We start from the raw sequence: 13,603 nt of genomic DNA, 5'->3' as shown, positions 1-13,603 counted from the left end.
CCCATGTCGTCGATACAATTTCGTGGCTCGTGGGCTTTAACATAAAACAACTTTGGCATATAAGTAAAGCGAGCAACACGATGTGATATGCTGACAATCTTGTCCCTCAATGTATAAAAAAATTATACATTAAATTAATAATAAATTAATTAAAGACATTTTTCAATATTTTTGTTGGTAAATATTCCACAATTTTCTAAGCATAGAAAAGGATAAGCAGCATGATGATTCTGGATTACCTTTTGTATATATTCCAGTTAAAGAATATATCACATTCCATATTTTCATTAGTAGCTCTACTATTAATTTTAACCTTATCCAAAAATGTTCAAAATTATGTAAAACTACGGATTTCTTTAAAATATTGAACAATGAGTATTAATATCTGCTTTTTTAAATTCTAAGCCTGTGTAAACATTTCAGACCAATTGCTTGAGCTGTTTTCGAGAAATCTTCTTCACCGTCTTCAAATACAGTTTTGAAAAAACAAGGTAATAGTTTTCATCAGAATCGCCGAAACAATTGTGAGCGTAACTTCAAAAATAATATCTGTATTGAATTGAAATTTTCAGAATATTTTTTTCCAATATGTCTGAACTACGAAATAATAATAGTTTTTTTTATCTAAGTCTTACTAGATGTAAGCACTTTAGAAAAATATTCAAGTGTTTTTGTTCTTTCTTAGGAAAACATTACATTTCTATTAAGAAAATGCCAACAAAATCTGAAATTTTAACAAGAGAGCTGTCCCAAAATAAAATAGGATATTCTTGAAATCAGAAATTGGTCAACCACACAAGCAAAGTTTTTTTTTTGCAGTTTTATTAATCAAATTACAATACTTAAAAAAGGACAAGAAATTTGACAACGACCAACGTGACGCATACGTTACATTTTGGGCTTTGCATGTGAGACCTATTCAAATCACTTGTATTTCCAGCTCTTTGATCAATCGAATACAAAGAAATCATCATGTTTTTTATTAATACCAAGAAAGCAGGTCACACACAATACATTTCGGCACAATGTCACAAAAAAAACACACGCGTTTATTGTTATGTTTCAACGTTTATTTACGTTCTGTTTCAAGCTAATTTACAGTATTTTAGTTTCTTCCAAATCAAATACCGAAAACAATAAAAAAATCAAAAATTAATTTAATTAAGTTATTGTGCTCCTGCTCCCCATTGATGTCGCCTGTTGCCATAAGGTCCGCGCAAATGATGAGCATATAAACCAGTGGCATCCAGTTGATGGCGTCCATTATTGCTCCGCCAAACGGGGGCACGTCCTTGCAAACTCAACTCGAAACCCTGACGAGGACTGCCACCGCCTCCGCCCTGCAACTGCAATTGGCGGCGAACACGAGGTTCGAAATCTGGCGAATACTAAAAAGAAAGAATAAAAAATTGAAATTTAATTACATTTTAAACTTCCTTCTCTTTCTTGTTCTTACCGAAAAGGGTTCTGGATTAGTGACCACAATATCATGGTCAGGATATGGCTGAGGATAGGCCGCAGTAAGGGCACATGCCAATCCAAGAATTAGCAAACTAAGGAAAGTGAACTGCATAGTAAGATGTGTATAGTTGAATTCAGTAATTGAGACTATTTCGACAATTGAAAGAAGCCAAGCTTTATATACATAGTTGTACAAAGTAACCGAACATTTATAAGCGTTATCAATTGAGACACGAAAGTATAACAGGTCACAGACAATGTGACCAAAATGACCAGTGACCATAAATAGTTCACTATATTTATAAGGAATCGCTTTATATTTCGACAGAAACTAATTCAGACATTTGCTTATATAAGTCTCTTCTCGTTATCAACTCATGAAAAAGTATTGTCAATGTCGTCATTGATATTTGGTTTCTCTTCTCTTTGGTTCTCTTCCTATATTTAGCCCCTTTACTTGACAGTTCTCAAGCGCTGTTAATTTCTTCATGAGCCATATTTGTTTATACTTTTCGGAATGATGAAACAGTTTTTATTGTTAGTTGAATATTCCTTATGGCATGTGGCATGCCAACATTCTATTATTTTAAGAAGCGTATAAAAATCCTTTCTACGCGGATAAAGAAAAAGGCATACATTTTTCTATGCAGACAAAGGAAGAATGGCAATAAAGCTCAATTAGTTATAATTTACTATTTCAGTAGTTTTACAATGTTCCCAAGCTATTAATAGTTTTAAGTTTGCTGTTGTTATATGTATGTATATCAGTTCATACAGCAAGTAAAGCACAAGACTTAAATATTCACTTCTATTATGGTTTAGACCAATAATCAACTTGCTCTAGTCTCTTATTTAGTCTAAACTAAAACTTTTTGTTAACACTTTTCCATGGTTTTCCACACTCTACCACTTTTTTAGTGCCATACCTTTTTCCTTCATACACTCATATAAACAAACAGAAACAACTTAACAATAATTCCTGACCTATCCTTAACTGAAAGCTACGAAAGCCCACCTCGACACGGAAATGACGTAATTCCACAACTAGAAATTACGTGGTTGGAAAAATGAATAAAATTTTGTTAATTAAGAGAGGGTAGGGCAATTATCATGGGATACAACACACCGAATAGCGTTATTAAACACAACTTGGATTAATTTTGGATCCAACCACCATTTTACATGGCATCTGTAGAAAAGTTTTATTAGAAATAAAGTTTTTACAGAAAAATCTTTTTTATTTTTAGATTTACCTACATGCGTCAAAATTGATATTGGTATTGGATTAACAACATTTGCCTCAACTGCAAATGAGAGTCATACAACAGTCATACAAATGTGAAGTCAGGATTTAAAAACGATCAAACAAAATTCTCCATTATGTCGTAAGCTTAATAACTACTTTTATTATTATTCTTATATTATATATATTTTAATTTGTACTAAATTAATTCTTATGATTGATTGTTGTCTGAGTTGGACAGACATACACAATTTTTTAAATGCATTGTTCTAGATCAATATTGGCCAAGTTTCCTTAATTTCAATATTTGTTTTATTGTGACTCTGGGATGACCTCTTTTTATGCCTGCCAGAAGCCCTCTTCGCCCCTATTAGTCTGAATATGTTTGTAGAGCGAGATTATTCCATAGTGTACGTAGATGGCTAGGGCTGAGTAATAGAAAGAAGTAAAGTGTAAATGATTTTGTTCTAATTGTTTTACAGTTTTCGAATGAAATTTAAAGCTTTAAAAAGTACTCACCTGTAAATGGAATAGAACCTATCAGAGTTACAGACTCAAAATCACTCTCCGATAAGACTACACATAGTCGAAATATGCTTATAAAAATAGCAAGTGCTAAGGTAATTCCCCAGATGATTATCCATGGTAGTAATAACTTATGACGATTCTATATAGTAAATAGGAAAACAATTAGCAAACATAGTTTTATATCAGTTATATACTATCTAGTCTGTACCTTCCTAGTGCCCACTATGAGAAGAATCGAGCAAACAAGATAGACGGAGTTGATAGCCAAAAGTATGCAATCAGCGTCATTATCTATAAACAATATGAGTATTAACTTTTCTGTAATGGCCAATGCTTTGTCTTACCTATGATGTATTTGTTGGTCTCTGTTCTTAATTGGCCACCAGTGAGATTTGTTCCCATTATATCAATTTTACGCATTAAGACAATCACCTCGATATAAGCCATTATTGATCCAATAATCCCAAGCCAGCCAATGACCCTTCCGGCCGTATGGAGACGCATGCAGAATACTTTTTTCAACATTATCAATGTTTTTCCGGTTCAACAACTGAGATACTACTACAAAAAGTATAAACAAAGTTGGCTGTTTCGGAAAGAAAAAGCTTTCTAACAATTACAAAGCTTTCTTTCTTTGTTTATGTCAAAGGAATATCCGTGTAGAAATCAAATATTGCCGAAAATCACAAAAACATTTAAGAAAGTAACAATTAAATCAAATAATACAGGAAAATTATATGTTTAGGTGAATGAAATTTTCACCCTAAATTTGACTAGTTTTTCACCTTTTTTTATGGCGGGACTCTAAGGCTTACGTCATCCAAATTTTGACGAAAATATTCCCGATGAGTGAAAGTGAAAGTCCTGAAGCTTTAGCCTCCTGCAAACATTAGCAAATGTTCAACTTGTTGACATCATCATTAGAAAGCTTCTTCCCACTCAAACAAACTCACTTTGTTTACATTTTTTATGTGAGCAAGAGCATTTCGATACTCTATGTGAATAGGTGAAAATTTGGACCCTTAAAAGTATGCAATAGACATTATAAACAACTTTTGTGACATTTATAGGAGACAATTTATAAATCCAATTGTAGTAAGTTGTTTATTTCATTTTTAACGAAAATCATTAAAGTCTCTCATTGATTATCAATTATGTCTGTTGTTGAGTCTGGAAAAGGATGATACTCAAATATGGTGGGATCAGCTTCTGGTGTCTAAAAATTAATTCAAATTTATTTAATTATTTTTAAATAATTTCTTTAATTTATTTATACTTACTTGCTGCCAGTTAATATTTGATATAGAACGTACTCTAGTTAGAGCGATTAAATACAAAATAAAAATAAGTCTAATTACGGCAAACATTTCGAAGCGTCTAAAAATTCAATGTCGACTTTAAGTGTTTGAGTTGTAATAAATTCTAAATGTTATGCTTATCAGTGCCGCTTAGTTTAGAGAGAGAGAGAGAGGGAGAGAGAGCAAGAGGGAGATAAGCTATGATTCGTCTGCCCTTCACCAGACACCCGCTGGGCCAAGTCAAAGTCAGTTGGGGTCAGGCCAAGCCCCAAGCAGCCAAGCACCCGAGCCCCAAGCACTGATAATAATGCTGCCTCACTTGAACTGTATTAAATTTGTTGCACGAGCAACTACTACTAGCAGCTAAAATTTGGCACGTTTTGTGTTGAAATCGGTACGACCAAAAAAACAAAAAACTAAAACAAATTTAAATGTTAGAAGCAGCAACAATGAAGGTCAAACTATGATTTTGGTTTGTTTTTTTTGTTTTGCAAGCTGAATGCAAAAATTTTCGTTCTGCTCTGAAATGTCTTTTCTTGCAGCATTTGCTTTTGTTTTTCCCCTTTTGTTTTTTGCATTTTTATTTTGTATTTTGATAGCCGCCAATTTCTGGGCAATTTTCTTTTGTCTGTTGTGTGATGCTGCTGCTGCTGCTCTCTCCAATTTTCCATGTCATTTTCATATGCTGCTGCTGCTCCATTTCTTGGCCATTTTGGCAGACATTTTCTAAATCAATGCACAAATTGTCAAAGCCAAAGTACTTGCCCTCCACCCCAACCCATCCCTTCTATCCAATGGTTTGTTGGTTCCATTTGCTTTTGACTTTTCCCCCTTTGCAATTTGCCTCACAAATTGTTGGGGTCGTCTACTAAATTGCATATGTGGCAGTCAGCGCTCATTTGTCAAGTGGCAAATCAGTTTAAATAAAAAACAAAAGGCTTTAACAACAACAACAAAGACAGATATATAGAGAGAGCTAGGAGAAAAAGTTACAGGCCAGGCCAAAACAATTGCGATAAAAATCAACTTGCCTTTTTGCATGTACTTGAGGAGTTGCAGATGAACAACACAAAAGGAACGTACATCCATTGGATCGTGACGATCGACGACGGCATTTCCCACGCAGCCAACAGAAACACACAAAGAGAGAGAGAGAGATGGGAAAGTGTACAAAGACTAGATTCAAGCCAACATCAACTCACTGAAAAGATGTATCTGTTGCATTTGGTCAAAGTTTTTTTTTTTTTTTTTTGGCTAGAACCACACTTTGCCCTGCTCTCAGGTGAGTCTCTAATGGCTTTTTAATGAAGGTGGAAAGTATGAAGAGAGTTTTGGAAATTTTGTCAAGTTAGTCAACTTAAGCGAATTAATTATGACTGACAACAACAAAAGGCATCAAGAGAGAGAAAGAGAGGCAGAGAGAGAAGAAGAAAAAGAAATTGGCCATGCAAAGTGCAAAAGTTAGCAGGTGGCAACATCCCAGAGATTTGGCCTTTTTGCATTTGCATTTGACATTTACTTAACTTAAGATGCGACTACAACTGCAACACCAAAAACGGCAACAAAATAAAATACTCTTCAAGCGGTTATCCCCGAAAAGCATTTCGCGGCATTTTGTTGGCTTACTGCATTTGGCCGAAAATGTCTATAGTTCAATTGCTGATATTTTGAGCCAGCGCCACATGAAACACGTGACCTATGCGAATTCAGCGCTAAAAATCGACTGACTGACTGACTGAGTGCTTAAATTGAGAGGGAAGTTAGAGATGAAAGCGTGACATGTAACCTACATTGAAAACATATGAAAACCGGAAGTTAATCAATGTGGCTAATGTCATTTTAGATAATGAAAAACAAATTGAGTTATAAATATTTAAAACAAATTCTAAGAAATTCAAAACTCTTTAGCTAACAGCAAAGTTAGTTTAATGTTAAGAATCGCAAGCCTTAATTTAAGTATTAAATCATCCTATTTTTAGTTTTATATTTCATATGTTTACTCTTCCAAGTAGTTTAAGTAATAAGCATAAAAGCTAATCAATTAACAATAAACCTTCTTTCTATGCAGATATGACTCTGACAATGCTAAAACTAGTTGAGAATTACAACTAGTAGGCGAAAAAACGAAACAAGATGCCTAAAAAATATTTGTTTATTGATCTAACTGATAAACAATTTAATTCTCGAAGCATATAATTTGTTTTATTGACTCCTCTATCATCTCTAGAACAAATTGCTTACCTGATTAAATAAATAAATGTTGTATTTATTGAATTAAATTCAATATCAATTGGCATCAAATGTTGGAAATTGTGAAAACTGTTCAAATCAGTTAAGCAAAAACAACAAAAAAATACCAAATGTCTATTGAACTAATGAAGGTAAACTGTTGTTGTGAGTTGTCGCCATGCCATGCAAATTGGCCTCAGAATCACGTTTTGCCCATTAACAGAGGCAATTGTTTTATTTTTTTTGCACTGATTGAGTTCTTTGCACCTGGCCGAGCCCCCAACTAATAAGAATGAGGGGCTAAGCCCGCATTTTGTTAACTGATATATGGGCCTATGCTAGGATTGGTTTAGTTGGCAAGTTCAGCTAATTGGTTCGCTGACCCAAAGTGGCTCTATTAGCCCAAAACCTTTTTGGATAACCATTTATATTTTTTTGGTTTTTTCGATCTTAACAGCAATAAAAAAAATGACTATTTACCGTAACGCATTACAAAAATGAGAAGAGAATAGAGGAAAAACTGCAGTTGCAGTTGCTATCAGTATCAATAGTAACTAATTTCCAGTTTCACTCGCCACACAAACCAAAAAAAAACAAAAAAAAAATAGAAACTTGACAGGATGGTTTGAGGCAGAGCCAAAGATAGAGGCAAAGAGATGACTGCAGCAACCAGAAATAGAAACAGAAACAGGCACATGATGGTGTCGTAGGTCAACAGCAGCAACATCACCAGCAAACAACAACAACAACAACAACAACGAAGAAATGTGTCTAGTACGATTGCGGCAAAGTTTCCAACTGCAATTTGTGGCCTAGGCTGCCTAGATGCCGATGCAGCATCGTAATGACGATTTGTAGCCAATTATTTCAAATATTGTATTGAAATTGTATGCCAAGACTTCTGTGTGTGTGTCCGTGTGTGTGTATCTTTGTTGGTGTGTGTGACTATGACTGTAACTATCTATCGACTGGCATCTGCACTGGGATCACGTACCTTGTCTGAGTGTGTCAAAGTGGCCACTCGATGATGTCGATTGGTCAGCATTTGACATTGCTCAAACTCTCATAGGTATTTTACGGGTAAGGTCATTCTCCAAGGCAAACCAAACTAAGACTCCTCTACCAATTTCACTTAATCTATCTATGAGTGCTCTTTTTCTAATACCAAACTGAAATTGAGATAACTTATTTAGTCAGGTTTCGTTTAGATAATTAAGCCCTTTAAAATCTTAAAACACCTTTGACAATATAAAACATTTAGAGTACATTAAATTTAGTAACTTTTACGAAATTTATTTTATTTATTTATAGAAAAAATCATCATCATTTTCCACATTATCTACAATGATCAAAAGATATCTTGAATGTAAAATGTTTAAGAATGTCAATGAATCAAAAACCCAAAATCGGTATATTATGTAGAATGTTTAATTTATTTAAATGAAATTGGACAAGAATTTAATAAATATCAATCAGTTAGACCCATTATTATATTAGACATATGTTGGCTGAGAAGTCTTTGGCTCGCTGGTAGCCACTATAACACGCTGAAATTGTTTGTAGAGTGAAAATATTCCATAGTACATGTAGACACCAACAGCTGAAAAAATAGATCATTTCAATATGTGTGTTGTTTTGATTGAATGAAAAAAAAAAATCGTTGCTTCATTGAGATAAGGAATCCCGATATCAATTTAAATTCACGAATCTTACCCATAAGTAGAGAAAAGCCAACCAGTTCATAAAGTTCAAATAGTTCATAGCCATTTGATATAAAAAAAGAAAAGGTATATACGATGCAAATGTAATTGGTTACTAAGAACACCGTAAAAGAAATTAGCCAGGGCAACAGCAACACGTGCGAATTCTATAAAAGAAAAGATTTATATATATTAAATTAGTTCACACTAAGCAGATATTTATATTATCTTTACCTTTTGTATGCCTACTATGAGCAGGACCGAACCAATGAATAGAAGCGGAAAATAGGCCATCAAGATGCTCCATAACAGAGGAGATTCTAACATATAAAGTGCAATAATAATATATCATAAATGCAAAAGCAATTATCAATTATCTCATTACCAATCCCCTCCATATCAATTGCAAAACTTGCCACAAGTACAGCTATCGCCAGGAACGATAAAACACTCCAAAGCCAACCAATAACTTTGCCACCCTTATGGATAGGCATGAAGAAAATACGTTCTAGCATTTTCGACGATTTTTAAGTTCAAAAGTTTTTTGGACGTAGTTCTCTTTCAGTTGGTAGAATAGGAATGAAACGGGAAGCAACTGAGTTAAATTTTCCGACAAATTATAGTTTTGATAAATTTAGACACTGCAAAGCTTTTTTTTTTTTTTTGGGGATAGACAGATGACAAAAATATTTCAGGGATGGAATGGGATTATTATAGGGTGATGACGAGAAAGAAGCTAAAGAATTACAGTGCGAGACATTGTAAAATCGTTATTTCTCTCAATAAGTTTACTTTAATTAGTTTCGCTTTATACATGCATATTTTGTATTTTCTAAGATTTTTTTATTTATAAGAAAATTGTAGATAAGTAAGATTTTTCTATTGTAACATTTTCGATAATTTGTTTTCATGTCAGCTATATGTTTTATTGTTTTTGTTTTACTGAGAACTCAATTATGGTTTATGGGGTCGGAAAGATCTCATTTTCTCAGTTACAAACATTTGAGGTATTTGAAAGTTGAGATTTTTAAATCAAACCTTTTCTAAATTAAGCGGGGCGAATAAAACCAAGAGTGAGTCTAAATTTGTAGTAACTAAAAAGGAAAATTTTAAAAGCTCAAATAGAACAAGATTGACCAAAATGTTTATCTCTTGAACACTTACATCTAAACAATTATCAAATAAAGATATCTTACGATTATATTAAAAAACATGATCCTTGACGTCGAAATTAAACTTCGTGTTTTATTTTATTTAATAATTCAAGCTCTTTAAGTTTTATTACGTTTACATAGCATTCTGATAATAATATTTATTGGACAGGGTTTGGTTTCTTATTTTGACAACGATGTCTCTGGGTCGGTGGTAGAAACTGGAATACTCTTTAAATGTCTGTAGAGCGAGTATATTCCATAGTACATGTAGATGGACAAGACTGAAAGAAAACAGAACATTTTAAAACGTTTCTTTGGATGAGGAAATTACGATATTTTCTTAAATTCAAAGATCTTACCCAAGATTAGACAAAAGACAACCTCCCCAACACAATCGCCTAAATGTATAGCGCGATGTCTTATAATATCAAATAACCCAATTACGATAATAAGGTAGTTGACAACTAAGAAACACACAAATGAAATTAGCCAGGGCAACAGCAACACGTGCGAATTCTGAAAAAAAAAACCAATTTATATGTATGTATGTTTATTTAGAATTTGTTTTCACTGCCCATGCTTATATATTAGTTTTACCTTCTTTATGCCTACTATGAGCAGAATTGACGCAATGAGTAGAAACAGAAAAAGAGACAAACAAAGGGTCATCACACAAAAAATAACTAACAAATAAAATGAAATAAAATATTATAAATACAAAACAACCGTTTTCAATTTTGTAATTACCATCAGGGTGGCTTCTTTTTACTAAACTATTCAAAAGAAGTGCTATTGCCAAGAACGATAATATACTCCAAAGCCAACCAATAACTTTGCCGCCCGTATGGATTTGCAAGAAGAAAAGACGTTGTAACATTTTTCACGATTTTCAAGTTCACAAGATTTCCAAATTGGACGTAGTTCTCTTTCAATCGGTAAACTAGGAATGAGTTCGTTCTGAAACGGGAAGCAAATGAATAAAAATTTTCCGACAAATTATAATTTTGATAAATTTAGACACTGCGAAGCTTTTTTTTTTTGGATACTTCAGGGACGGAATATGATTATCATAAGTTGATAAAGAAGCTAAATTTGCGCCGATGTTCATATACTCTTGTAGTGTTGTGGGTTTTCAAGTCGCTAATAATTTTGTAAGATTTTTTTATATTATTAAAACTGATCTCAATAAGGCAATAAAAAGTTCGACCTACGCGTTTAAATTCTATAAAGTTTTGAGACCGTTCTCTGTGTCGGGATTTGAAACTAGTGATGTAAATTTCAATAAAAACATCGATGTCTATGTTCATCGATGGTTTCAATGTTAATAACCGATGGTGTTTTAAAACATCGGGCTAATGTCTCGATGCATCGATGTTTTGATGAATTAATAAATATCACTGTTTTTTAATAATCAAAAGTTCTCATAATAGTATTTAAAATGAATGTTAAATAAATAAGGTATTTATTAATAAAATATTAAAACCCGCAGGTCTCTCTTTTCTTATTGTTAGCCTTAGCTTTCAACAACTATTTGATAAAGCATTTATGGGCTTTACTTTCCGAAATAAAATTTCGTTTACCTGATTTGGGCTTATTTAATTTATTTTATCTGTTAAGATTTTACTTTATCTTTGTTGTCAATCCAAAAGATATGCACCTTATGTTATAACTTAAGTAAGGTTTAAAAGGGCTTTTTAAAGAAAGCTTCATTTAATTATATAACAAAATTTGATAAGTGACAAACAAAAACCGATGTTTTGGTGAAACATCGATACATCGCTAAACATTGACATCAACAACATCGAGAAACATCGCCAAGAGAACAGCGATTTTTTATACATCGATAAAGAATTTATCGAATTTATTTTATTTAATCAGACAGATGCTTTGCAAATCTTTTCAAAAACAAAATGATTTTTTAATTTGGCGTTGAAGATGCAAAGGTAAATGATATTATATGCACGTTTTTTTCTGGTCGTTATAGGATAAGTTCTAAAGCTAATGACGCGCAGTGTATATATGTTTTTTTTTTCTTTTTTAAATACATATAGCAGATTTTCGAAGTAGTATGTCGAGGATCTTACCTATAATTATAAAAAAATTCAAAAAATAATATACACAAAATTTGAGATATAAAAATCCTGAATTTATAAAATCAATAGTTATTGAAAATCGGTAAAAATGAACTCTTCAAAATCGTATTTTATACTAGAACTTGTCTATTTAAGCACCGACAAGTCGACCGACTATAAACATACATATGTATAAATAGTATTCGTGGTCAAAATAGAGATTTATCAGTGATAATAGATTCTATGTGCTTTCGATTATAACAAATTGCATGAGAATAAACATGATCGAACCAATAATTGAATTGAACACATGTATTTTTTTTCTTTTAGCGGCCTTCCCCTTCGGGTGACGCATTCAATTTAACTGATTAATCACCTTAACTTGGCACCATCAGTGTACATGTACATATATACATATTCATTCTGTCATGGGTCACGTCTGGCTATTGCAGCCTCAACCAAGACCAAGTCTCCAATCCAACGAACGAACGAACAGCACGCGTCTGCTGACCTTTTGGTCATATTCATACATTAAATTTAGCATATTGCATCAGAGTGAAGTCAAAGTGAAGTGAAGTTGCATTTGTCATGAGCAGGTTGTTTGTATTTAAAATTCATCAGCACGAAGAGTGCAAGAGAATGCAACGGCAAAGCAGCTATTAATACCTTATTAGAAGGTTCCAGCATTCATATGGAATATCAATGAGAGTGATGTTGGAGCCAAGTTTTCCGCATTTCCGTTGGCCACTAAATGTTCGGACAAAAGCAACGGTGTTTTTCAGATTTTTTTTTTTTCGGCACAAAGAAGGGTGGGGGAACCAGGAAATTGCAATCATAAATCGGAGAATGATGACCAACAATGTTTATGTTGGCTAGGCAATTAGTTGGCACATTGATTCTGGTTTAGCTACACAGGTTCAGCTATACATAGGTCCAGTTCAGGTAAAAAAATTGACCAGGAAATGTTTCGTTTTGGTACAAAACACTTGTCAGATTGCATGTTCAATTCTAATAATATAATAATATTTGCGTGCCTGGGCATTGTCCAAGTCAAGGAGACCTTGCTCTATTCCTTTTTCTTCTTCAGCTTCTTCATCGTTTTGGTGTCTTGGCATCATTACAACATCATTAGAATTTGATTTGCATTTCCTTGGAGTTTAGCGGGGGGTTCCACCATGGTATTAAAGCCCATTTAGCTGTCGTGTGGCAATTATTGATCAACAAGGTGCCAGAATCAGAATCAGAATTGCCGTTGCCCATCAGGCCCATGAGGTGGTCAAGTCACCAGAAGAATTGCATTTGCATAAGACAAAAAAAAAAAAAAAAGAAGGAGAAAAGAAAAAAGTATATAACCGTTTTGCAATTTTATGCTTAATGCTCCACCTGACTGACGACCAGCCATCACTTGTCCCATCAGTAGTCCCTGAGTGCCGAGTTCTTTATTTTCTCTTCTTTAGCAAAACTTGAAAACTTCCTTGGCTCTTAACACGCTTCATTTGGCCAGGTTCTTTGGGGCTTGGTCTTGGGTCTGTCGTCGTACCGCAAGCGTTTAAATATTTATGTCTTGTGTACTTAAGTTAATCACATCCAAATGATGAGCCCCAACTACTGGGCACCAAACAACCGACCAACTACCGTGTTGTGCACACTTCTTCTCTCCATTTATAACTCTTTTTTTCTTTCTTTTTCTTTCTCTTTCCGCACACACTCTAATGATTTGCATGGCTTGCATTGTTATTGTTGTACATTCTTGTATATATATTTATGCATATATTCTTATTCCTTTCTAACTATTTATTACTTTTTCCGTTCCCTACCTTACTATATATGTAAGTGACATTTATTTGCATGTCTTTATTGAGTCGTTAAAATTCCTTTGTGCATTTTGCACAAACATTTTAATTATTTAATGGCCAAA

At 33.4% G+C, this 13,603-nt stretch overlaps 2 protein-coding genes and 2 long non-coding RNA genes across 4 annotated transcripts; all 4 read right to left on the bottom strand.

Annotated features, from left to right (window-relative positions):
- Nucleotides 1–1,166: 1,166 nt before the first annotated feature.
- Nucleotides 1,167–1,573, bottom strand: LOC6638503 (diptericin A). The gene is made up of 2 exons (XM_002061450.1): nucleotides 1,457–1,573; nucleotides 1,167–1,388 (listed from the first exon to the last, which is right to left on the bottom strand). Exons 1-2 carry the CDS (start codon nucleotides 1,571–1,573, stop codon nucleotides 1,167–1,169), a joined length of 339 nt encoding a protein of 112 aa, XP_002061486.1.
- Nucleotides 1,574–2,993: 1,420 nt separating this feature from the next.
- On the bottom strand, nucleotides 2,994–3,785 carry LOC124459821. Its single transcript, XM_047009538.1, has 4 exons — nucleotides 3,577–3,785; nucleotides 3,441–3,523; nucleotides 3,224–3,371; nucleotides 2,994–3,132 (listed from the first exon to the last, which is right to left on the bottom strand). The coding sequence occupies exons 1-4, from the start codon at nucleotides 3,755–3,757 to the stop codon at nucleotides 3,044–3,046; spliced, it is 501 nt and encodes a 166-aa protein (XP_046865494.1). The 5' UTR covers nucleotides 3,758–3,785; the 3' UTR covers nucleotides 2,994–3,043.
- A 532-nt stretch (nucleotides 3,786–4,317) lies between these two features.
- LOC111519102 lies at nucleotides 4,318–4,593 on the bottom strand. Its single transcript, XR_002724244.2, has 2 exons — nucleotides 4,513–4,593; nucleotides 4,318–4,448 (listed from the first exon to the last, which is right to left on the bottom strand). It is a non-coding gene; the product is annotated as an uncharacterized LOC111519102 (long non-coding RNA).
- A 5,477-nt stretch (nucleotides 4,594–10,070) lies between these two features.
- LOC124459797 lies at nucleotides 10,071–10,505 on the bottom strand. The gene is made up of 3 exons (XR_006953806.1): nucleotides 10,361–10,505; nucleotides 10,211–10,296; nucleotides 10,071–10,129 (listed from the first exon to the last, which is right to left on the bottom strand). It is a non-coding gene; the product is annotated as an uncharacterized LOC124459797 (long non-coding RNA).
- Between the last annotated feature and the right edge of the window lie 3,098 nt (nucleotides 10,506–13,603).

Source organism: Drosophila willistoni (genome assembly GCF_018902025.1).
Source record: "Drosophila willistoni isolate 14030-0811.24 chromosome 2L unlocalized genomic scaffold, UCI_dwil_1.1 Seg139, whole genome shotgun sequence".
In the NCBI taxonomy this organism is placed as follows: domain Eukaryota; kingdom Metazoa; phylum Arthropoda; class Insecta; order Diptera; family Drosophilidae; genus Drosophila; species Drosophila willistoni.
The sequence above is the reverse complement of the archived record's forward strand: the minus strand, read 5'-3'. Positions and strand labels throughout refer to the sequence as shown.